Source organism: Astatotilapia calliptera, chromosome 6 (assembly GCF_900246225.1).
Source record: "Astatotilapia calliptera chromosome 6, fAstCal1.2, whole genome shotgun sequence".
Lineage (NCBI taxonomy): Eukaryota > Metazoa > Chordata > Actinopteri > Cichliformes > Cichlidae > Astatotilapia > Astatotilapia calliptera.
Window position 1 is genome coordinate 1104096 of NC_039307.1, and position 24125 is coordinate 1128220.

General features: G+C 42.6%; 1 protein-coding gene across 1 annotated transcript; it reads right to left on the reverse strand.

Annotated features, from left to right (window-relative positions):
- Nucleotides 1-4459: 4459 nt before the first annotated feature.
- On the reverse strand, nucleotides 4460-23743 carry LOC113023493 (NACHT, LRR and PYD domains-containing protein 12-like). The gene is made up of 10 exons (XM_026169536.1): nucleotides 23681-23743; nucleotides 22441-22518; nucleotides 21987-22266; nucleotides 21818-21910; nucleotides 17719-19567; nucleotides 16723-16896; nucleotides 15688-15861; nucleotides 10297-10470; nucleotides 7726-7772; nucleotides 4460-5142 (listed from the first exon to the last, which is right to left on the reverse strand). Exons 3-10 carry the CDS (start codon nucleotides 22255-22257, stop codon nucleotides 4613-4615), a joined length of 3312 nt encoding a protein of 1103 aa, XP_026025321.1. The 5' UTR covers nucleotides 22258-22266; nucleotides 22441-22518; nucleotides 23681-23743; the 3' UTR covers nucleotides 4460-4612.
- Between the last annotated feature and the right edge of the window lie 382 nt (nucleotides 23744-24125).

Here is a 24125-nt window from a genome sequence, read left to right on the forward strand (position 1 = left end):
TACAGCTCTCGCTCTCTTTCTCTCTCGCCGTCACTCCTAAAACTTCTCCCTCTTCCTAAACAACCAAATGTCATGTTGCCATATAACCTTTTTGATTGGTCGACATGGTGCATTTTTCCACCAACACAAAATGGTTGTTTTATTTTTGACTTTTTTTTTTTTGCTCATAAGCAGAGAGTGCTTGCTGGTCTTACGTGGCCTATCAACACAATTTATAAACTGGTATATGTCACCTTGTTGCTTTGTCATCTTAAAGTGGTCATGTGATTGGCTTACCATGACTACTTTGTTCTTCCTCAGTCAAACAGCAGCACTCATGCGATTGTTTTTCCCCCTGAGCTCCAGTTTTGTGCTAGAAAGTGATCGTCGGGCAGAAAGTGATTACCGTCCGCGGGAGCGCGCAGCTGCTCAAAAACTGTTCACGGGAGTGTAAAATGTTCAAATGTAGTTTTCAATAAAGTTTTTTTAATCCACTCTAAAAAAAACCCTCAAGCATTTGCATCATGGTTTTATGAACGAAAAGTGATTGAAGTAAAGAAATTGAAGTTAAAAAAACTACACTCATTACAAATTTAGCTGATTAAATACAATAAGAGTCGTTGTTTATTAACAAAGCTTTATTGAACAAGTGAACACACAAAGCAAAAGGTCATTTGAAAAAGACATTTTTCAGCAGTAACACCATAACAGAATATCTCATATCATAGCAGCACAAACGCTCATTGTACCTGCACAAACCTGCACAAACGTAGCACTGAAAAAGTCGACCATTTTGGCCCGTTTTGGAGCACTCTGGGGGGATGGTGACCTTTGAAAGACCTATAAGATAATGTTTAATATCTTGTGAGATTATTTTGTTATCATATGTTACCTTATATATGAGATCAAAGTAGTTGCATTATAATACGGTATGTAGTTTTAGTTTGCATTAGACCTCTGACTTAGAAGAGTGTGAAAATCATTAGATCTGTTGGATTGACCTGTATTATGTTGAATGTCTTACATTGTTTCAAAGGAGTTGTTAGGATAATGGATGTTATTTTAATCTCACTGATATCATTTACATGCACTGTTGTAGGTTCATTATTACTTCATTAGTCTGCATCAGTTTATCAGTTTCTTAGTTTCTTAGTAAATCGGCTACAAGGTAATTCTCCACCAGCTTACTTTCTCTCTGCTTAAACTGTTGCAACATCACCACTCCACTCGAGCTGGACTGTTACTGTCAGTTTTGCACGTAGTCAGGCCTCACTAACGTGCACATATATACAGACTTATGAAAGACACGCACGTTCCCTCACATACACACTTATTAACAAAGGGAGGTCGTCTCAGGACATCTCCTCTAGTTGGACTCACAGTTTCACAAAATGCACAACAGATCACACACTTGTTTTTCTCTAAAAGTACCATCTGATGTCTATATAAGGAAGACTTTTGGGATTGTGGGGACTTGATATCATTTCCAGTAAGGTCTGTGTGACGTCATCATGAATAATATAAAAGATATGGAGAGCCGCCGCCCGGCGGAGATCTGTGGCTGTACGCTTGTCTTCCCATGCTTCTGTCTTAGAAGTGTGTAATAAAGATCACTATTCTGGCTTCTACTGAGACCATGCAGTCGTTTGTCTTCTCCTCAAAACTCGAATCATGACAATCTCAAAAACCGTAGCAGCACAAACGCTCATTTTACCTGCACAAACGTAGCACTAACCGCTCCGCCTATTTGTCTTTACGTTTCAAGTGGGTGGGGGGTCAGCTTCACTCAGCTCAGCCATCCACCTTTTTATGAAGACCTCCTGATGATCCTCCACCTAATCACCTGAGCCAAGGTGTGAAACTGGGTGTGGGTCCCAATCAGCCAGAGTTTCGGGTGAGCTCGTTGTGAAACCTGGCCCCACCTTATCATGCGAATTCCTGAGGTCAGATGGCCCAGGATGTGAGTGGGCGTTAAGGCGTCTGGGGAGGATCTCAAAACTGGATTATAGATGGCAGAGAGTTGGTGTCGTAAACCCCGCCTCTGTTCAAAGATGGTCGCTCACAGTGGACATAGATGGCTTCTTTCACTCCTCTTTCAAACCATCTGTCCTCTCTGTCCAAAATGTGAACATTGGCATCCTCGAAAGAGTGACCTTTGACCTTTAGATGCAGATGGACTGCTGAGTCTTGTCCTGTGGAGGTGGCTCTTCTGTGTTGTGCCATGTGCTTGTGAAGTGGCTGTTTGGTCTCTCCAATGTAGAGGTCTGGGCATTCCTCGCTGCACTGTTCAATGTGGCCCATATGGAAAAGATATATATAAATCTTATAAAGTTTGTATCTGTCTTGTGTGAAACTTGTATGAAAAGCATTTACTGTAAGAGTGAAAACAGATATAAGCTCCCTTGAAAAATTATATGATGAAACTTGTATGTTTTGGATACTTACTAAAACAATATATGAAAGTAATGAGAAAGTGGCCACTTTCATGAGTAATCACATATAAGTTTTTACGATTTCTTTTCCATATGGGGGTGTACGCTAAACGTCTTCAAGCAACTTAAAGAAGTCCAGACGCTTTTCTTTCCAAGCTCCTTAGATCATGATGACCTGGATGACTGAAAACCTTCACAGAAATACCCTTAAAGCTAATTAAAATGTAGTGGGAGAAGGTATAATGGAAACAATAAGGGCCCCAGTACAGGACCTTTAGGCACACCATAGCTGAGAGAAGAGTGCAAGGACCTGTGTCTGTACTGCACTCAGAACCCAACACTCTCCTGCAATGCTTTGCAACTAAATGTCACTGGATGCTTCAAGAAGTGCAGTTTCAGTAGAATGAGCTCCATGAAAACCAGACTGAGGTTTGTCAAGTACACTGTGTTTATCCAGGACAGCTGTAACCTGCATAGCTACAACCTTTTCTAACATGTTAGCAATAAATCACAATTTTGACATTGGTCTGTAATTCCCATGAAGAGAAAGGTCAAGCTGGGGTTTTCTTTAAGTGGGTGGATGACAACATTCTGAGAATCGACCAGAGAGCAGGAGGATGGTTTCATTGAGTCAACTAATGTTACGAAATAAATAGTGCTTATTTTCTGTTTATATTGTTTTATAGAGGCCAGTGTACAAAACGCCACTTTGAGTTATAAGGAGTGTGAAAGGTCACAGAGTACTGTCTAAGACAGGAAGCTCTGCTTTGTGCAGAGAACAGGAAGCGATGCAGACAGAAAAGTGAAACTAGGCAGAGTCGTTTTGATCGAAACTATGTGTGACTATGTGTGACGTATAACAGAACTATATTACGCCCATTCAGCTTGTAATGCTTTAGACCTGTGGATGCTTGCTAGTGTCTGCAGCTCTCCTTTTCCGGAAATGTAGAATAAAGATGATTCTTTGAGCTTTGACCACACTGAGTCGGGTTTTCTCTGTCCAGTACTGGGGATAAAAGAATCGGGTTTAATACTAACTAAAGTAGCTCTGGTGAAGAAACAGGTGAGACACTTTCTAAATCAGCAGGTCGAGCAGGAACAGATGATGCAGCTGCTGAAGGAGAAAAGCATGATCGTCGCTCACCAGCCACACTTCCTCAGTAAAGAGTGTCAGGACAAAAAGCTGTTTCCTCTTCAGTAGCTGATTATGTTTCACTGCTTAGGACCAAACTGATGGAAAAACTTTCAGAAAGAGATGAAGACAAATCAACACGGATGTGAACATATTCAAATTCAAGCTAAAACTTGGCACATCGTCTTTAATGGAACTTTATCTAAAATCTGATTATCACCCAAAATGTGTCTTTGTTCTTTGAATTCTAAGATATAATAAAATCTATTTAAATGTTCAGTTTATCTTCAACAACAGGAACTTCATTAAGATCTTTATTATTCAATGAAAAACTCAAAAAACACAATTTTATATATAAAATAACTTGTATTTATTTGAAAAATATATTTAGATTCATATCATGGTAGACATAGCTCGATGTGTTTAATAAGGATAAAGTAACTAGCTTTACATTGATTTTGTTGTTGTTGTTTTTTACAGATCGTATGTGCTGCTTTTGGCTTTCATACAAAACCTTCAAGGTTAACCACCAAAAGGATCTGACAAGTTTAAAATATGTATTCTTAAAAAGCAGGTTTGGTCACCAGGTGTTAGGGTTACCCCTGAAGTAAATACAAATAGAAAATGTAGTCTGACACCAGGGGGCGTTCTGTCTGTACTCTGGTTTCAATCACTGTCTAAAGCAGGGGTGGGCAATCTCAGTCCACGAGGGCCGGTGTCCCTGCAGGTTTTAGATCTCACCCTGGGTCAACACACCTGAATCACATGATTAGTTCGTTACCAGGCCTCTGGAGAACTTCAGGACATGTTGAGGAGCTAATTTAGCCATTTAAATCAGCTGTGTTGGTTCGAGGACACATCTAAAACCTGCAGGGACACTGGCCCTCGTGGACTGAGATTGCCCACCCCTGGTCTAAAGGCATGCGTGTACCTGTTTGGCTGCTCATATCACTCTATGTAAAACACATGTGATACAAACATGTGCAAACTGCTCGTGGAAATCTGCCTATACAGCAGCCACAGGTCAAACATCTCCGGTTTGGGGAAACGAGGAGATTTTATTCCACAGTTAACACAGAGACACTGTGGAACCGGCAAGCCAGAACCCAAATCCAGGATACACCGGCTCGGTGAATGTGGTGGTGAAGGTGTGGAGGTGGAACAGTGAGTCAGAGGTTACTTTGTAGAAGGACAGAGTGCCTGCAGGCCAGTCCAAGTATACTGCTACTCTGTTAAAGATGAAGGAGAAGGGGACTGAGGAGAGCACAGTTCTTCTCCTGTCATGCCAGACAGAGTAACCATCAACAGGAGAGCAGAAGATACTCCACGACTGGTTATTCCATCCAAACCAGCATTCGGCACCCTTTCCTCTCCTTCGGATTCCTTTGTAACTCACTGCTACATAAACCCCTCCTCTCCACTCGACCTCCCAGTAACAGCGACCAGTTAGACCATTTGTGCACAGCAGCTGACAGCAGTCAAACCTCTCTGGATGATCACGGTATGGTTGCTTCCACCTCAGCCCTTTCATCACCGTGTTGTAATACACCACGACATTCCTGTTCACCGTGTTTGTGTCCAGTGTGAGCTCACAGAAATCTGATGGAGAAAAAACACAGCAGTAGTTTATTATCTGTCACTTGGTAGCTTCACCTGCTGCTTTATGCAGAGACTGTTCACCAGGTAAAACCTGACCGGCGAATCCGTTTGGATCTTCAGTCAAACTGACAGTTACCTGAAGACACACCAGCTTTTGATTTAAAAGGCACAGTCGATGAATTGTTTTCCCCTTTTTTCCCAAAAACTTTATTGAGCATCAGTATACAGACAGTGCATACAGTATGGAACATAATTAACATATCCAGGGGGTGCAACATAAAAAGTTACATTCATTCAAATAATTTGTAATTAGTGCAAATAGTAATTGTTTTTATAGCCTTTTTATTAAGTGATCCACCGATCAATTTTTATGTAAGATTATCATTATAGTAGTGTTTAAAATGAGGCTTTTGGTTACTGTATTTGCATTTGTGGAAATAAAATTTAGCTAAGATAACTAACAAATTTATTATAAAGTTCTTCTTTTTTTGCCTTCGAAACACACATGGGTTTCCATTACAACCCAGTGTAAGTGCTTGTTGTCATAGCGATGCGTCTGCGCGTCCCGTGACGTAATTATTTTGCGACACGAACGCTACAACAAAGGTAGACGTCAAAGCTCAGGCTGTGGCTTTCGTCAGACTCGTTGATCACAGCATTGTTTTTGGGGCCATTTCCCTTGTTGTCAGGTTTCAGATATTGTGGTTTTATTTCCGTGAACGAGACGCTCTCATGAGTCATTGAGTGACATTATTGACCAGCCAATCAGTGGCACAGAGTCTAATGATTTCACATTTTAGTACCTGCTCGGCTCGTTTGGAACCCCGCCGACCAAAAGTACTGAGTCGTAGGTACTAATGGAAAAGATGCAATAAAATCAGTACAATACATTACACTATAATACATTAAATCAATGTATAAAGATATGGTTTTCAGTCTGTACAGGGATGAGAACAGCATTAAGCTACAAGAGGTGTTTTCTGTGTACGTCTAATATGATTTGAACAGTTATCACTGGTATAAAACATTACATACACTCAGGAAGAAGCTGCACAACTACATGACTGAGCTATGAATATGTGTAGAGTATTACTTTTCCCACTCCTTTTCGAGCACCTGATGTACTAGAAGACAATATTTTCCTTCCTTTATATATGCTCTATCTTGTATATATGTACGCATGTGCTTGAAATAAATGATCAATGAAAGCTCCGTTTATTTTAGGAGTTTGTCAAAAAACAACAAACAAAAGGTTCCAGCTCAGCCGCTGGAGTTATGAAGGTGAAGCAGAGCTCACGCAGGTACAGCCTCCTGTGCCACCATTCACCTGACAATGAATGTTTAATTTAATTTAAGGTAAACTTCAAGTTTTATTGAAATTGAATTTGTGGTTTTGTTTTGTTGGACACCTACAGACTTGGATTAATTTGGTTGTAGAGCAGACTTCAAGTGAAACCTGGAGCAGCAGCTGATCTGTATGTTTGCCACTTCACACTCAGCTGTGAACCACTCCAGTTTGAGCTGGGGGCCACCACCTGACCGTGCAGTTAACAGGAAAATCTGCCCATAGAAATTATGAACAGCATCGGTGTCAATGGACAGAATCCCAGTGAAAATGAGTCCGACTCATTTCCAGTGATGCACACCAAGCTCGGGTGTGTAGCACAGGGACTGAATGGCTCCTAAACACAGAGGACAGAGATTTGGTCCAGCGTTCTACAAAAAGGATTAAAATCGTTCCTCCTGAATCCAAAGTGTTACTACTGGATTCAATTCAATTTTTTATACAGCACCAAATCACAACAGCAGTCGCCTCAAGGCGCTTTATATTGTACAGTAGAGCCTACGATAATAGATACAGAGTAAAACCCAACAGTCATATGACCCCCTATGAGCAAGCACTTTGATGACAGTGGGGAGGAAAAACTCCCTTTTAACAGGAAGAAACCTCCAGCAGAACCAGGCTCGGGGAGGGGCGGGGCCATCTGCTGTGATTGGTTAGGGTGAGAGAAGGAAGACAGGATAAAGACATCCTGTGGAAGAGAGACAGAGGTTAATAACAGGTATTATTCAGCGCAGAGAGGTCTATTAACACATAGTGAGTGAAGAAGAAACACCCAGTGCATCATGGGAATCCCCGGCAGCCTATGTCTATTGCAGCATAACTAAGGGAGGATTCAGGGTCACCTGGTCCAGCCCTAACTATATGCTTTAGCAAAAAGGAAAGTTTGAAGCCTAATCTTGAAAGTAGAGATAGTGTCTGTCTCCTGAATCCAAACTGGAAGCTGGTTCCACAGAAGAGGGGCCTGAAAACTGAAGGCTCTGCCTCCCATTCTACTTTTAAATACTCTAGGAACAACAAGTAGGCCTGCAGAGCGAGAGCGAAGTGCTCTAATAGGGTGATATGGTACTACAAGGTCATTAAGATAAGATGGGGCCTGATTAGGAGGTAGAAAGTGGTGTCTGGACTCCTCTGCTTAGGCTGCTGACCGCTGCAATCACACCGCAGAAGAAGAAGAAGAAGATGGATGGAGGAACTGACAGTTTTTTTTTCCAGTATGATCAAAGTGAACAAACACTCACACTTCTTCAGTCTGGGTTTCAGTCTCTGCTTTCCACAATGTTCCAGCCTGGATGAAGAAACAAAATCATTAAAAACACTCAGAAAACTCATCATGAAGCTAAAAAAAATATATTGCTACTGTTTCCACTCCCACAGGCAACACTTGGGGACATGCAGTCTTTTTCTTAATGTCAAATAACAGCTTTAGCACGTCAGCACTCAGGAGAGGCTTTCGAGCACTCTTCCCTTTTCTGGAAATGATGGAGTGGGGAATGCAAATGTTGAGCAGGTGCAGGCTGAGAAGCACTTACAGATTAGCCTCTATGAGAATGTCTGAGTGCAATACGTTTAACCAGCTGCTTTGCCATCACTCCTCCTCCTCCTGCCTCCCCTTTACCTCATCCACCTGCTGGCCTCCACCACTTGCTAATGTTACTGAATCTGTGGAAGCTCCGCGATTGCCACCGCACGAAGTAACGACTAACGAGCCTATCTAAATCCCAGTAACGATTAACGCGTTTCTGATTTTTTAGTGCTCGTTACCACAATAATAACGTAGTTACTGTAACGCGTTACTTAATAATGCATTAGTCTCAATACTGGTGATGAAGTATGAAAAAGCAGTTACTAACTAATTTAGTAGAAAACACTTTTACCACTGACTACAGGGAGTGCAGAATTATTAGGCAACATCCTTTCCTTTGGCAAAATGGGTCAAAAGAAGGACTTGACAGGCTCAGAAAAGTCAAAAATAGTGAGATATCTTGCAGAGGGATGCAGCAGTCTCAAAATTGCAAAGCTTCTGAAGCGTGATCATCGAACAATCAAGCGTTTCATTCAAAATAGTCAACAGGGTCGCAAGAAGCGTGTGGAAAAACCAAGGCGCAAAATAACTGCCCATGAACTGAGAAAAGTCAAGCGTGCAGCTGCCAAGATGCCACTTGCCACCAGTTTGGCCATATTTCAGAGCTGCAACATCACTGGAGTGCCCAAAAGCACAAGGTGTGCAATACTCAGAGACATGGCCAAGGTAAGAAAGGCTGAAAGACGACCACCACTGAACAAGACACACAAGCTGAAACGTCAAGACTGGGCCAAGAAATATCTCAAGACTGGTTTTTCTAAGGTTTTATGGACTGATGAAATGAGAGTGAGTCTTGATGGGCCAGATGGATGGGCCCGTGGCTGGATTGGTAAAGGGCAGAGAGCTCCAGTCCGACTCAGACGCCAGCAAGGTGGAGGTGGAGTACTGGTTTGGGCTGGTATCATCAAAGATGAGCTTGTGGGGCCTTTTCGGGTTGAGGATGGAGTCAAGCTCAACTCCCAGTCCTACTGCCAGTTTCTGGAAGACACCTTCTTCAAGCAGTGGTACAGGAAGAAGTCTGCATCCTTCAAGAAAAACATGATTTTCATGCAGGACAATGCTCCATCACACGCGTCCAAGTACTCCACAGCGTGGCTGCAAGAAAGGGTATAAAAGAAGAAAAACTAATGACATGGCCTCCTTGTTCACCTGATCTGAACCCCATTGAGAACCTGTGGTCCATCATCAAATGTGAGATTTACAAGGAGGGAAAACAGTACACCTCTCTGAACAGTGTCTGGGAGGCTGTGGTTGCTGCTGCACGCAATGTTGATGGTGAACAGATCAAAACACTGACAGAATCCATGGATGGCAGGCTTTTGAGTGTCCTTGCAAAGAAAGGTGGCTATATTGGTCGCTGATTTGTTTTTGTTTTGTTTTTGAATGTCAGAAATGTATATTTGTGAATGTGGAGATGTTATATTGGTTTCACTGGTAAAAATAAATAATTGAAATGGGTATATATTGGTTTTTTGTTAAGTTGCCTAATAATTATGCACAGTAATAGTCACCTGCACACACAGATATCCCCCTAAAATAGCTCAAACTAAAAACAAACTAAAAACTACTTCCACAAACATTCAGCTTTGATATTAATGAGTTTTTTGGGTTCATTGAGAACATGGTTGTTGTTCAATAATAAAATTATTCCTCAAAAATACAACTTGCCTAATAATTCTGCACTCCCTGTATAGCGCACAGTTTTGGCTCCACCTCTTTTTATGCCACATTCTCTGGTGATTAAACCTCACTAAATTTTTTAGGCTAAGGCTGATCACAGAGGTAGTTTGGGCATGGCTCCTTTCAGTTCCTACATGACTGAATACCAGAGCACAAACCAAGGTCCACAAAGACGTGGCCTGCACAGAGTCTTGACCTCAACCTGAAAGAACATCTTTGGGAGTAATTAGAGCAGAGACTATGAGCCAACACTAGTGTCTGACTTAACAAATGCACTTCTAGAGAAATGGTCAAAAATCCCCACAAACACACTTGTGGGAAGCCTTTCCAACAGAATTGAAGCTGTTATGTGTGTGTGTGAAGGTAGACGAGTGAATACTCTGGGTAATGTAGCGCATCTGATTTTGGCAAATCTTTGTGTAAAATACTCCTTTGTGTTGACCAATCTATTTATAGATGAAGCAAACTGGGGGTTCAACGCTCATTTTCATCTATATTATAGCTGGTTATCTGTCTAGCACGAACGAATGTCATCTGTGGGTCACACCTGAGAGTGTCCAGTCGGCAGCTTGGCTCCTCCAGTACAGCAGACAAAAGCGTAATTCCTGAATCTCCTGGATGATTGTAGCTCAGGTCTAGCTCTCTCAAGTGTGAGGGGTGGGACCTCAGAGTAGAGGACAAGGAAGTGCAGCCTTCCTCTGTGATTAGACAGCCTGACAACCTAGAGACAAACACAAGGAATTATGTGTAATTCACTTACACACTGGCACATAACAACTGGAAAACAACACAAATATACAATTCAATTCAATTTTATTTATAAAGCACCAAATCACAACAACAGTCGCCTCAAGGCGCTTTATGCTGTAAGGTAGACCCTACAATAACAGATACAGAGAAAAACCCAACAATCATATGACCCCCTATGAGCAAGCACTTTGGCAACAGTGGGAAGGAAAAACTCCCTTTTAACAGGAAGAAACCTCCGACAGAACCAGGCTCAGGGAGGGGCGGGGCCATCTGCTGTGATTGGTTAGGGTGAGAGAAGGAAGACAGAGATTAATAACAGGTATGATTCAGTGCAGACAGGTCTATTAACACATAGTGAGTGAAGAAGAAACACCCAGTGCATCATGGGAATCACCTGGCAGCCTACGTCTATTGCAGCATAACAAGTTCCTGCCCCAAGTGGAGGAGTTCAAGTATCTCGGGGTCTTGTTCGCGAGTGATGGGAGAAGGGAGCCGGAGATCGACAGACGGATTGGGGCTGCAGCTGCAGTGATGCGGACGCTGCACCGGTCCGTCATGGTGAAGAGGGAGCTGAGTGTAAAAGCGAAGCTCTCAATTTACCGGTCGATCTATGTCCCTACCCTCACCTATGGCCACGAGCTGTGGGTAGTGACCAAAAGAACGAGATCGCGGATACAAGCGGCAGAAATGAGCTTCCTCCGAAGGGTGGCTGGCCTCTCCCTTAGAGATAGGGTGAGAAGTTCGGCCATCCGGGAGGGGCTCAGAGTAGAGCAGCCGCTGCTCCTTCACATCGAAAGGAGCCAGCTGAGGTGGTTCAGGCATCTGACAAGGATGCCTCCTGGGCGCCTCCTGGGTGAGGTGTTCCGGGCATGTCCCACCGGGAGGAGGCTCCGGGGCAGACCCAGGACACGCTGGAGAGATTATATCTCTCAGCTGGCCTGGGAACGCCTTGGTGTTCCCCCGGATAAGCTGGAGGAGGTGGTTGGGGAGAGGGCGGTCTGGGCTTCTCTGCTTAGGCTGCTGCCCCTGCGACCCGGCCTCGGATAAAGCGGATGAAGATGGATGGATGGATGGATGGATAGTTTTTGTAAAATTACTTTGGTTAAACAAAGCTGTTTATTGATTATTAATTAATAAATGTATTTCTGTTTCTCACATTAAGGTCATTTCCAGGATTTTTTTTTTTACCAAAAAAGGGGGAAATTGCTTTTCTACTCTCCAAAGCAATGACTGTGTTCCTACAGTCACTGGTCAGCACTATAATGAATGCAAATGTATACGGGTCTGAGGCTCCACCTCTCAGTTACAGAGTTACAGAGAAACCTAAAAGGTTGAGTGATTTTCTCTAAAGATAATGCATCGGTGGGCAAGAGACGAAAACAGGGCGTTGTTGGAATGCTACTATGCAAGTAACCCTGGCGGAAGGGGCTACATGTATAGGATGAGGGACCTATGGATTCTTCGATACCCAACATCCACAATGACGGCGAAACAACTAGTAGCTCAGTGTTCCAACATTCGAAAGAAGGGACTGCTATCACAGCTAGAGATTGACGAGGTACAACACAAATGCTACGGCAAGGAGGAGTCAGGACGCCAGGTCAGGGGGGAGATATCATCACCCCCACCCGAGATTGGGTACATAGCCCCAAGTGCGATAGGAGAAGGATCGTTGAGTGCGAGAGGAACTGACCTGAAAAATAGGATAATGGCCAAGCTTGAAACCTGGATACCCCGTAGCCGGTTACCAAGACTACGTGAAGTACCCTCAGAAGGTCTGCTAGATGATGTTAATGCAGCACTACGGACGATACCTACAACCACGATTACCGACACTAACAAGCTGATCTACAATACGGCAGCAGTGATCAGTGAGATGCTTGGCTACAAGTTGAACAGCCACAAGGGGCAGTACCCTCCATGGAGAAAGAGGCTAGAGAGCAAGATCAAAGTAGCACGGAGGGAGGTTAGCCAACTAACAGAGTTGCAGAAAGGTGCGGCAAAGAAGGTGCATAAGAAATACAGCAAGCTGTCCATACCTGAGGCCTTGGAAACTGCCAAGCAAAGACTCACAGCCTTGGATAGCCGCTTGAGGAGGTACACCAGAGAGATAGAAGGCAGGAGAATAAACCAGCTGTTCTCCACAGAACCAGCAAAGGTGTACTCTCAGTGGCAAGGGAACAATAATAAGAGAACAGCACCACCAAGGCTGGAGACGGAGCAATACTGGAAGAGCATATGGGAGAAGGACGCAACCCATAACGGCAATGCTCAGTGGCTAGTGGATCTGAGGGCAGACCATAACGACCTCCCTGAACAGGGTCCAGTAACCATCACAGTGGCAGATATCCAAGAAAGGGTCTCCAGTATGAAGAGTTGGACAGCACCAGGGCCAGACATGGTTCACGCCTACTGGCTGAAGAAGCTGACTGCACTCCACGAGCGTCTGGCAGCACAAATGAACCAGCTGCTAGTTAACTAGAGACACCCGGAATTGTCACGGTTTGCGGGGCAAGCCGTGTGGATTTGTAGTAAGGACCAAAAGGGCGGCAGTTCTGGTGCAGGTGAGTGTTTTATTTATAATAGTGGGTCAATACAAACAGCAAGGGTGGCAAAACATGAAACTAGAAACCTAAACTGGGTAAACTAATAAGACAAACCAGAAACGAAGATGCAGGGAGGTCCGGAGAAATACATACGGAGAGATGCAGGGAGACCGAGGGGAAACAACACAGACAAACCAGCCACTACTAAGACAGAAAACACAACTTAAATACACTCAGAAAACACAGGGAGATTACACACAGGTGGGAAACACAGCCGGGAGTGATTAACATGACGAGACTAGGGAGGCAAACTGAAAATACTCACATAAGACGCAGACCTACACAATAAAACGAACTTGCACATGAAAGGACACAAACTAAGAAACGCGGACTAGATACAGGAACACACGGGCAGAACAGAGTAAACACTAACCAGAGGAAGAACAGAACCAAACTCACGAAGAGAAAACACAAAATGCTGGGTCGAAAGGACCCAGGATCATGACAGGAATGGCTAACCGAAGGTCGAACGGTTCTGATCCCCAAGGACCCCTAGAAGGGACCGGTCCCATCCAACTACCGACCAATAACTACAGTACTACATGGAAGCTCCTGTCAGGCATCATATCGGCTAAGATGAACAGGCACATGGGTCAATACATGAGTGGGGCACAGAAAGGGATTGGCAAGAATACCAGAGGCGCAAAACACCAGCTACTGGTAGACAGAACAGTCAGCCGAGACTGCAAGACCAGACTGACCAACCTGTGCACTGCCTGGATTGATTATAAGAAGGCCTATGACTCAATGTCCCACAGCTGGATACTGGAATACTTAGAATTGTACAAGATCAACAGGACCCTAAGAGCCTTCATCAGAAACTCAATGGGGATGTGCCGTACAACACTAGAGGCCAACTCCAAGCCCATAGCACAAGTCACCATCAAGTGCGGGATCTACCAAGGAGATGCTCTGTCCCCACTGCTGTTCTGCATAGGCCTGAACCCCCTCAGTAAGATCATTAACAAGACTGGCTACGGATACCGACTACGGAACGGAGCAGTTGTCAGCCACCTCCTGGATGACATCAAGCTGTATGCCAAGAGTGAACGAGACATCGATTCACTGATCCACACTACCAGGCTATACAGCAATGACATTGGAATGTCGTTTGGACTGGAGAAGTGTAGTCAAATGGTAACAAAGAGAGTGAAGGTAGTCAGAACTGAGGGGATTGAACTACCAGAAGGCAACATTGCAGACAAAATGGTGGTGGCTAACCAACCGGACGTAGTGGTGGTAGACAAACAGAAGAAGACGGCCGTAGTGATCGATGTAGCGGTTCCGAATGACAGCAATATCAGGAAGAAGGAACACGAGAAGCTGGAGAAATACCAAATGCTCAGAGAAAAGCTCGAGAGGATGTGGAGGGTGAAGGTAACGGTGGTCCCCGTGGTAATCGGAGCACTAGGTGCGGTGACTCCCAAGCTAGGCGAGTGGCTCCAGCAGATCCCGGGAACAACATCGGAGATCTCTGTCCAGAAGCGCGCAGTCCTGGGAACAGCTAAGATACTGCGCAGGACCCTCAAGCTCCCAGGCCTCTGGTAGAGGACCCGAGCTTGAAGGATAAACCGCCCGCAGGGGCGTGCTGGGTGTTTTTTATATATATATATATATATATATATATATATATATATATATATATATATATATATATATATATATATATATATATATGTGTATATATGTATATATGTGTATATATGTATATATGTATATATATATGTATATATATATATATGTATATGTATATATATGTATATATGTATATGTATATGTATATATATATATATATGTATATGTATATGTATATATATGTATATGTATATATGTATATGTATATGTGTATATATGTATATATATATGTATGTATATGTATATGTATATGCATATGTGTATATATATATATATGTATATGTATATGTATATATATATATATATGTATGTATATGTATATATGTATGTATATGTATATATGTATGTATATGTATATATATATATATATATGTATGTATATGTATATATGTATGTATATGTATATATATATATATGTATGTATATGTATATATGTATGTATATGTATATATATATATATATGTATGTATGTATGTATGTGTGTGTGTACTTTTTTTTTCACCCAATGACATGCATATCAGCGTCTAACTTTTATGTATGTTGTTTCTCTGGATTTTTGGTTAATATTCTTTCTCTTCCTGGAAATTCATCAGGGGATCAAATAATTATTTCCCCCACTGTATACAGTAAACAGCAATGGCTCAAAGATCGAACCCTGTGGCACTACTGTAATGCCAAGACCCCTTAGTGGTGGTATTTCTAACTTTATCCTGGCACACTAACAGTTCTCAGAGAAAAACACTGAATCAAGTTTTGTACATTGCAGATTAGAATTCAGATAACTTAACCACTGAGTGATTAACCGTATCAAAGGCCAGGTTCAGAACAGCAGTTTATCCCTGTTGAATTGTCCGCTGTTTATGGTCTCTGCAAGAATTGATCACTGTTACTACAAGCTTTGAATCACATTTATATGGTTATCTGTTGAACCAAAGCTGAACTCTGACCTGAGAATCTCCAGTTTGCAGTGTGGATTCTCCAGTCCTGTGGCCAGCAAAGTCAGGCCTGAATCCTGCAGGTCATTGTTACTCATGTCGATCACTCTCAAAGTGGAGGGCTTGGAGCTGAGAACTGATGACAGTGTTTTACAGCTTCCCTCTGTCAGATTACAGCCACTCAGTCTGGAAGCAAAAAAACACTTTATAGGTCATAACCATCACCTTCGTTTTCGCTATCTTTAAGGACTAATCTGTATCACTCAAAGCTTTCAAATTTTATTTTATTGTGTTCAGATTTCCCCCAACAGCAGTGATGAGTTTGTAGAAAATAGTTAGTCAATAAATAATAATATGCAGATCTTATCCTATGAAGTACACATGGAAACAAGTAATCCTCTTACATCAGTCAGCCAGTCTGAAGTTATTTAGGCCTACTGCTGTATTTTCAGTCTCTCATGAGCTGCTGACCAGCACACACATGCTTTGATGACTAAATTAAGTGATGAGACTGAACAGATATAAGTATATCTTACTAGAATAGAATAGAATAGAATAGAATAGAATTCAACTTTATGTCATTGCACATGTCACAAGTACAAGGCAACGAAATGCAGTTTGCGTTTATTCAGAAGTGCTTTTGCCATATTATAGATATATTACAATATATATATTAGCAATAATATAGATATGTAAGTATATTACAGGAATGGGTCTATTATAAGTATGAGGGTACAAAATATGGGTCTATTATGGGTAATTACCATATTGTACAGAATCATTGTCTATACAGCATTTACAGTAGTGCAGTTAAGATCAGTGAGATATGTGGATGATTTCTATAGAGGCTGTATAAAGTGCTAATGGTAGTGAGTGGTGGTTCAGTCCATGTTATTATTGTGTGTATGAGGGTACAGTTGGCCAGTTATTTGTTTTTGTCCATTGTGTGTGTGTAGGTGGTTGTGGGTGTGTGTATGTAACTACATCAGATTGTTAACTTTGTGTTTTCACCTTGTCCTGTTTGTTGTCATTGTTCTGAACTCTGACCTGAGAATCTCCAGTTTGCAGTGTTGATTCTCCAGTCCTGCCGCCAGCAAGGTCACCCCGGGATCCTGCAGGTCATTGTTACTCATGTCGAGCTCTATCAAAGTGGAGGGCTTGGAGCTGAGAACTGATGATAGTACTTTACAGCTTTCCTCTGTCAGGTTGCAGCCACTCAGTCTGGATGCAATTTTAAAGAAAAAAAACACACAGACAAACACTAACACTGGTGTACAATGTAAAACTTTCAGATTGTGCTTCAATCAATGACATACTGTAGCTCCTGTGAAAAATAGAACTTCAAATCAGAAGTACCTGACTCCGTGGTATAATTCTCAAACACGTAGCCTAAAGCAGATGACTCGTAAGGTGGAGAGGAAATGGCGTGTCACAAATTTAGAGGCTAATCATTTAGCCTGAAGAAATAGTTTGTTGCTTTATAAGAAAGCCCTCCGCAAATCCAGAACATCTTACTATTCATCACTGATTGAAGACAATAAGAACAACCCCAGGTTTCTCTTTAGCACTGTAGCCAGGCTGACAAACAGTCAGAGCTCTGTTGAGCCAACCATCCCTTTAACATTAACTAGTAATGACTTCATGAACTTCTTCATGGTGTTTATACACCTCTCATTAGTTATATTTTATATTTTGGGGGTCTTCTGTTTTCTCTTAATTATTGTAGGGTCTTTATCTTTCAATATAAAGTTACTTGAGGCAACTGCAGTTGCAATTAGGTGCTATATGAAATTGAATTGAACTTCAAATATGTGAAGTATTCTTTACTATTAGAATCAAAGACTGAGCTGACTACTGATGTCACTATAACTTTTAGGCAAATGAAATCAAATAACTTTATTACACTAAACAGTATTGCATTGATCACTCTTACTCCCACAAATACATTTGGGTAAATGCTAAGAATCAGAGATTATGCTGAATGGTCGAGAAACACATTATAACAGTTACATTATTAGATGGGTGGTAGTTTTGTGCACTTACATTATTGTGTTGGAAGCTTTGACCGCAGGCAATAGTCTTAGAAGAGCTTCCTCGGAAGCAGAGTATTTCTTCAGGTCAAAAACATTAAGATGTTCTTCTGATGACACTAAGATGAAGACCAGAGCTGACCACTGAGCTGGAGTCAGTTCATGGGTGCAGAGGCATCCTGAACTCAGATACTGTTGGATCTCCTCCACTAACGAACAATCATTTAGTTCATTCAGACAGTGAAACAAATTGATGTTTCTCTCTGCAGACACATTCTCACTGATTTTCTTCTTGATATATTGAACTGTGTTCTGAGTGGTCTCTGAACTACAGTCTGTTTTTCTCAGCACGTCCTGTAGTTTGTCCTGATTGGTCTGCAGTGAAAGACCCAGAAGGAAGCGAAGGAACAAGTCCAGGTGTCCATTTGGACTCTGCAAGGCCCTGTTAATGAAATTCCTGTGGATTTTCTTTGAAGCAGTTTTACTGAAAAATAGCCAAAGGTTTTTCAGTGATGGTTGTGGCAATGGCATCACATTTATGTTACTGTTGTTAAGCGACATCCTCACATAAAGAGCAGCCAGAAACTCCTGAACGCTCAAATGGACGAAGCTGAACATCTTGTCTTTCCCTTTCCTTCCTCGATCTTCTTTGAAGATCTCTGTGAACACTCCTGAGCACACCGAGGCTTCACTGAAATCAATGCCGCTCTCTCTCAGATCCTTCTCATAGAAGATCAGGTTGCCCTTTTCCAGCTGCTCAAAGGCCAATTTTGCTAATGACTTAATGTATTGAATGCTCTTCTCTGGGCCATACTTTTCTTTTGTCCGATCAATCTGAAACACCAGGAACTCTGCGTACATCTCAGTCAGAGTCTTGGGCAGCTCTCCGCCCTCTCTGGTTTTCAACACATCCTCCAGAACTGTTGCAGTGATCCAGCAGAAGACTGGGATGTGGCACATGATGTGGAGGCTTCGTGATGTCTCGATATGGGAGATGAGTTTGTCAGCCTCCTCCTTACCTTTGAATCTCTTCCTGAAGTACTCCTCTTTCTGTGGGTCTGTGAACCCCCTGACCTCTGTTGTACTGCTGATAAACTCTCGAGGGATCTGATTGGCCGCTGCAGGCCGTGTGGTTACCCAGATGCGAGCAGAGCGTAGCAGTTTCCCATTGATGAGTTTCCTCAGCAGGACATCTGTTTTAGCTGCCTTTGTTACATCGACAGAGCGAATGTCTTCAGAATGAAGGTCGAGATGAAGGCGGCTCTCATCCAGCCCATCAAACACAAACAGAAGTTTGAATTTACTCTTGTCATAGTTGGTGATTCCTGATGACTGAACATCTGTAAAGATGTAATTAAGAGCCTCCTGTGGGATGCCTACAGTTTCTGGGATGCATTCATGAATGAGCTCTGCCAAACTGAACTTTTCTCCCTTCAGAGGATTCAGCTGACGGAAGGTGAAGGGGAAAATCAGATGCACATCTTGATTGGATCTTTGTTCAGCCCAGTCCAAAACAAACTTGTGAACAAGGAAAGTTTTTCCAATTCCTGCGATTCCATTGGTCATCACTGTTTTGATGGGTCTGTAGTCTCCTGAAGGATGTTTGAACATGTCTGTGGGTCTAATAGGTTTCTCTGGCCCTGCTGGCTTCCATACTTTCTCAATCTGCCGGACCTCATGCTGTGTGTTGATATGTACATCATACCCAGCTGTGATGTACAGCTCTGTGTAGATATCAACCAGACGCTGTTTATCTTCTGCCCAACCTTCTTGTGCGCACATAAACTTGTCCTGGAAGTTTGATTGAAGCATCTGTTGGTAAGATGCGATGGGGTGAGGCTCTGGTACTGGAACCATCACATCTGTGTCAAATATGAATGAAAAGAAAGAAAGTGTGAGGCTTTTGTGCGGAGATGCCTATCTCGATGACCATCTGGCAGGCCTTGCATTTAATCATCACCAACTGAAAGGACACAAAACAATGGGAGATGTACTTGCACTGAATCAAAGTTTTACAGAAATGACCCTTTTGCTCTTTGTTGGAAACTCCAGCACAGCAGAGCTGGAAGAGTTTGGGTCCTGAGCCTTACCCATCTCTGGAGGTATTTTGGTCTGGCACTATTCTAATTCTCACAGCAGGTCCAATTCCTTCCACACCAGATCTGCGATATTCTGTGGCCTTCAAAACAATCTGCAATGGGTTCAAGAGATCGAGCTCCTTCCCAGCTCACATTTAACCCAAACTCAGTGCCTGTCCGTGCATGAGATCGATCCACATCTATGCCGAACTTTGGGAATAAATAGTAAATGAAATAACTAAAACTTGCTTTGACGAATAAAAATGTCTGGACTCCTGGCTTTGATCAATATAAATTGTTTAGAAGCAGGGTGGCTGTGGCTTAGGCCATAGACCAGGTCATCTACTAAATGAAATGTCAGTGGGTTCAGTCCTGCAGTTTGCATGTCAATAAAACTTGTGTAAGACAGTGAACCCAAATTGTTCTCTGTGATTCCACTGGACAGTGAGTGTGTGCATCATAGTTAGAAAGTTCTTAAAATGCACAGAATATCAGTGTGTGTTTTTTTAATTTGTGAAATTTGTCCTTTAAATGGGTGAATGTGGTTGTAATAAAGACCACCTCATCAGTGTTGGAGAGTAACGTAATACATGTACCGGCATTACGTATTTAAAATGACAAAATATGAGTAACTGTATTCTGTTACAGTTACCGTAAAAGGTGGTATTCAGAATACAGTTACTTTGTTGAAATAAATGGATTACACGGTCTTTTCCTGTTTCATATGTTAGGCTGTGCTCTCTCTATTTTTGGTAATTCCACGCCGGAGGAAACCCAAACAAAACACAGGAGGCTCTAATGCCTGTGTCTCAATCTCACCTCCAGCATAATGATGTGAAAATATATTCTAAAAAATTATTATACAAAAATGATTTAATATGAAGGCATCGCCCTAAAGCATGGAGCCTGATGGGCAGTGTAGTCCGTGCTGCAGGGAGGATGGACCCGTGATGTGTCTGTGAGCGAGGGAGGGAGAAAAAGGAAAAGTACGAGCTGTCACGGAGCAGAAATGGGAGCTGGAAGCATGTAAATATAATAATAACCACTGCAGCCAAACAGAGAGCCTGACGAGCCCAGCTGTGAGTAAGCTATTAAGACTCGACTGTACACTGTGTTCATGTTTTCCTCTGAAACAATAAGTCCCGTTGCAGCAGCCTTTCAACGCCTCTCTCTGTCTCTCGCTAGCAAAGTTGACCCAGACAACAAAGTAAAGCTAGTTTTCAGCTACGAGCCGACACGAACCCGACGTATCAGCCAGAGGTCCCTTTACTACAGTTCGGAGCCGCGGACCTGTTTTATATACGCGCCGAATAGTTTTCTACACGAGATCACAGCAAAAAGTGCAGCCTTACCTAATGTCCACCTACTGTTACTCATTTATATTAAGATTTAAACATCTAGTTGGTGTTGGTGTGGAGAGTAACCTTCAGTAATAGTAATAAATCACACAGCAATAGGACATTCATGTAGTTGTAAAAAGCATGATAATAATAATGGATTGGATTTATATAGCGCTTTTCAAGGCACCCAAAGCGCTTTACAATGCCACTATTCATGCACTCTCACATTCACACACTGGTGGAGGCAGCTACGGTTGTAGCCACAGCTGCCCTGGGGCAGACTGACAGAAGCGAGGCTGCCATATCGCGCCATCGGCCCCTCTGGCCAACACCAGTAGGCAAGTAGGGTAAAGTGTCTTGCCCAAGGACACAACGACCAGGACAGAGAGCCCGGGGATCGAACCGGCAACCTTCCGGTTACAGATACGCTTCCCAACCCCCTGAGCCACGGTCGCCCAATAATATATTAAGAAATCCAAAGTATTCAGAATACGTTACTCTCATTGAGTAACGTAACGAAATACGTTACAAAATACATTTTGGGGCATGTAATCTGTAATCTGTAGTGGAATACATTTTAAAAGTAACCTTCCCAACACTGCACGTCGTGTGCTCAGTTAGAGACATCACAATGAAACTAATAATTAATATTATTTCAAACATATTACTGTATGTCTGGAAAGTAAATTATTACCATTATTCTCATTGGTCTGAGAAAAAGAATCCCGAGTCTGAGAGGAGGAAGATCCTCTTTTCTCTGATGTCTCCCCACCATCGCTGACATCCACTGACAGACAGAGATAATGAACGTGAAACTAGGTCAGACTGCAGAAACAACATGTTTGTCTCGTCCTGTGACTGACCTTCTGCTCCAGAGATGGCAGAGAAACTCTCCAGCAGATCATTCCTGTGGATCCTCTCTAAAACCTTCCTGGTCACTTCAACAGCTCCAGGAAGTCTGTATGTCTGCACCATCAGGTCTACGGTGTCCCACGTGCTTGTTGCCTGAAGTCGGCTCTTTTTGATGGTCGGGAAGTCTTCAAGGATCTCTTCCTGCTGCAGGAACCACTTGAATTTATTAAACTCTTCATCTCCCAAATCTTCCAGAGTGTTTAAGAGGTCCTCTGACGTCATCACTGCTCCCTGATGACAGAGAATATTGCCACTTATTTACCAGATGTATTTTAAGTTTCAGCTTTTCTGTCCAGCTTATAAACATTATAAAATATTAACATGTTAAGGGTCCTAGGCTAGACCCCCTTATGCTAACCAAGCCTACCGCAGACATGAGTGAGAGAGATAAATATGAACCCATACTGGCTCGGACGTCACCCGGATCAACAAGGTCCACGTCAGGTGTTGAGGAACCAGGACGCCCTGATGAGAAGTGGGCCCCTGGAAGAAGAAGGCATCGGTGAGCAAGAGATTAAAGTAGAGCGCTGTTGGAATGCTTCAACCCCAGTGGAAGGGGTTACATGAATAGAATGAGAGACTATGGACTCTTCCATAACCAACATCCACAGTGATGGTAAAACAACTAGTAACTCAGTGTTCCAACATTTGGAAGATGGGACTGCTCTCATGGGTAGAGATTGACGAGGCACAACACACATGCTACACCAAGGGGGAGCCATGACGACAGGTCGGGGGGAGATATCATCACCCCGCCCGAGATTGGGTGCTAAGCCCCAAGTCCTCTTCTAGTGTTGCATCTCCAGCCTCGGAGGTGCTGTTCTCATATTGTTCCCCTGCAACTGAGAGTACACCTTGGCTGTTTCTGTGGAGAACAGCTGGTTTGTTCTCTTGCCCATCTTTACACTGTTTACATATATATTCTATACCAAACATATCTTTGTGAAAAAAAAGTTACATTGAGGTTGTTTCTGTTGTGGAGAAGCTTCAGCTCTTGTCTTTCTGGCTGCTGCTGTTTAAATCCTTTCAAAGATTGTAAGTGGGACTCGGTAACATTGCAGGAAATGATGCTTGACCCATAAAATACTGTTATGTATGTTCGTTTGACTGAATCCAGCTGCGTTCTGAATCACTCGTAAAGATTTGTCCATTTTTTCCCCAAAACATCCTGCCGCCTTTTTTGGAGTAAAGTCTCTGCATAATAGTTTGTAAAACTATAGTCTGTTGATCTGCTGTTCATCCTGCAGCTTATAAGTATGACTAAAGCAGAACAAAGAACTTCCCTCTTCTTGTTCTCACTATGCAACAATTCAGTATTGTGCAATAGTTCTTTCAAAACTTCAGATTTTCCCGATTAGCTGCATGTTGCCTCAAAGCCTGATTTATACTTCAAGAACCATATTTATGTAAAAATAAATATGTAAAAAATAAATGTAAAAACATTAAAAACGTAAAATTGAATGCGTGGCTATAATAAAGAGAGACTGAATCAATAAACAACCTTTTGCTTTTATTAAATGATGCTGATTATTTTGAAGCTACGAGCCTAATAAACTGTCCAGATGACCTGCCACACAGGGCGGTTTAATAATCAACAATCTTTAGCTTTGTGATCAGGAAGTAGAAGAATGTTTTTGAGACTTACATCGAAACAGGAGCTGAAGTCTCAGTCGAATCTCCTCAGTGTTTACGAGGAGAGCAGCATGACTGACGGCTGTTTAAAGAGAGAGGAAGTATGCTCGCACACACATTTCCTTTTATAACGAGAGACGAGTGAATGTGGTGTTGGGATTTATGTTTATCTGTAAGGCTAATATTACTCTGATATTGTTTGACTAAACAGAGAGGAGCCCCCCCCCCTCTCTGCCTAACCAGACCATGTTTACCTTAAACATGGTCATAAATTTCTGGGCTTGGAGAAGCTGTCTATCTCTTTATGTAGGTCTGCCTGAGGGTAAGAGGTGGTTGCCATGGTGATGGGTGAGGCGGCTCCAAATAAGGAGATGCCCAGAAAGCTGCAGAAGAAAAAACCTGAGCCAACATCAGACCTGAGGCCACCCTAAAATGTTTAGACCAATCACCGTGGTGTC

Coding starts and splice junctions, on each gene's coding strand:
- LOC113023493 (XM_026169536.1), bottom strand. CDS start 22,257: ATGACGTCAGAGGACCTCTTAAACACTCTGGAAGATTTGGGAGATGAA. Junction 19,568..21,817: donor TCAGACCAATGAGAATAATG/GTAATAATTTAC, acceptor TATTTGACACAG/ATGTGATGGTTCCAGTACCA. Junction 10,471..15,687: donor TGCAAACTGGAGATTCTCAG/GTCAGAGTTCAG, acceptor GTTTGTCTCTAG/GTTGTCAGGCTGTCTAATCA.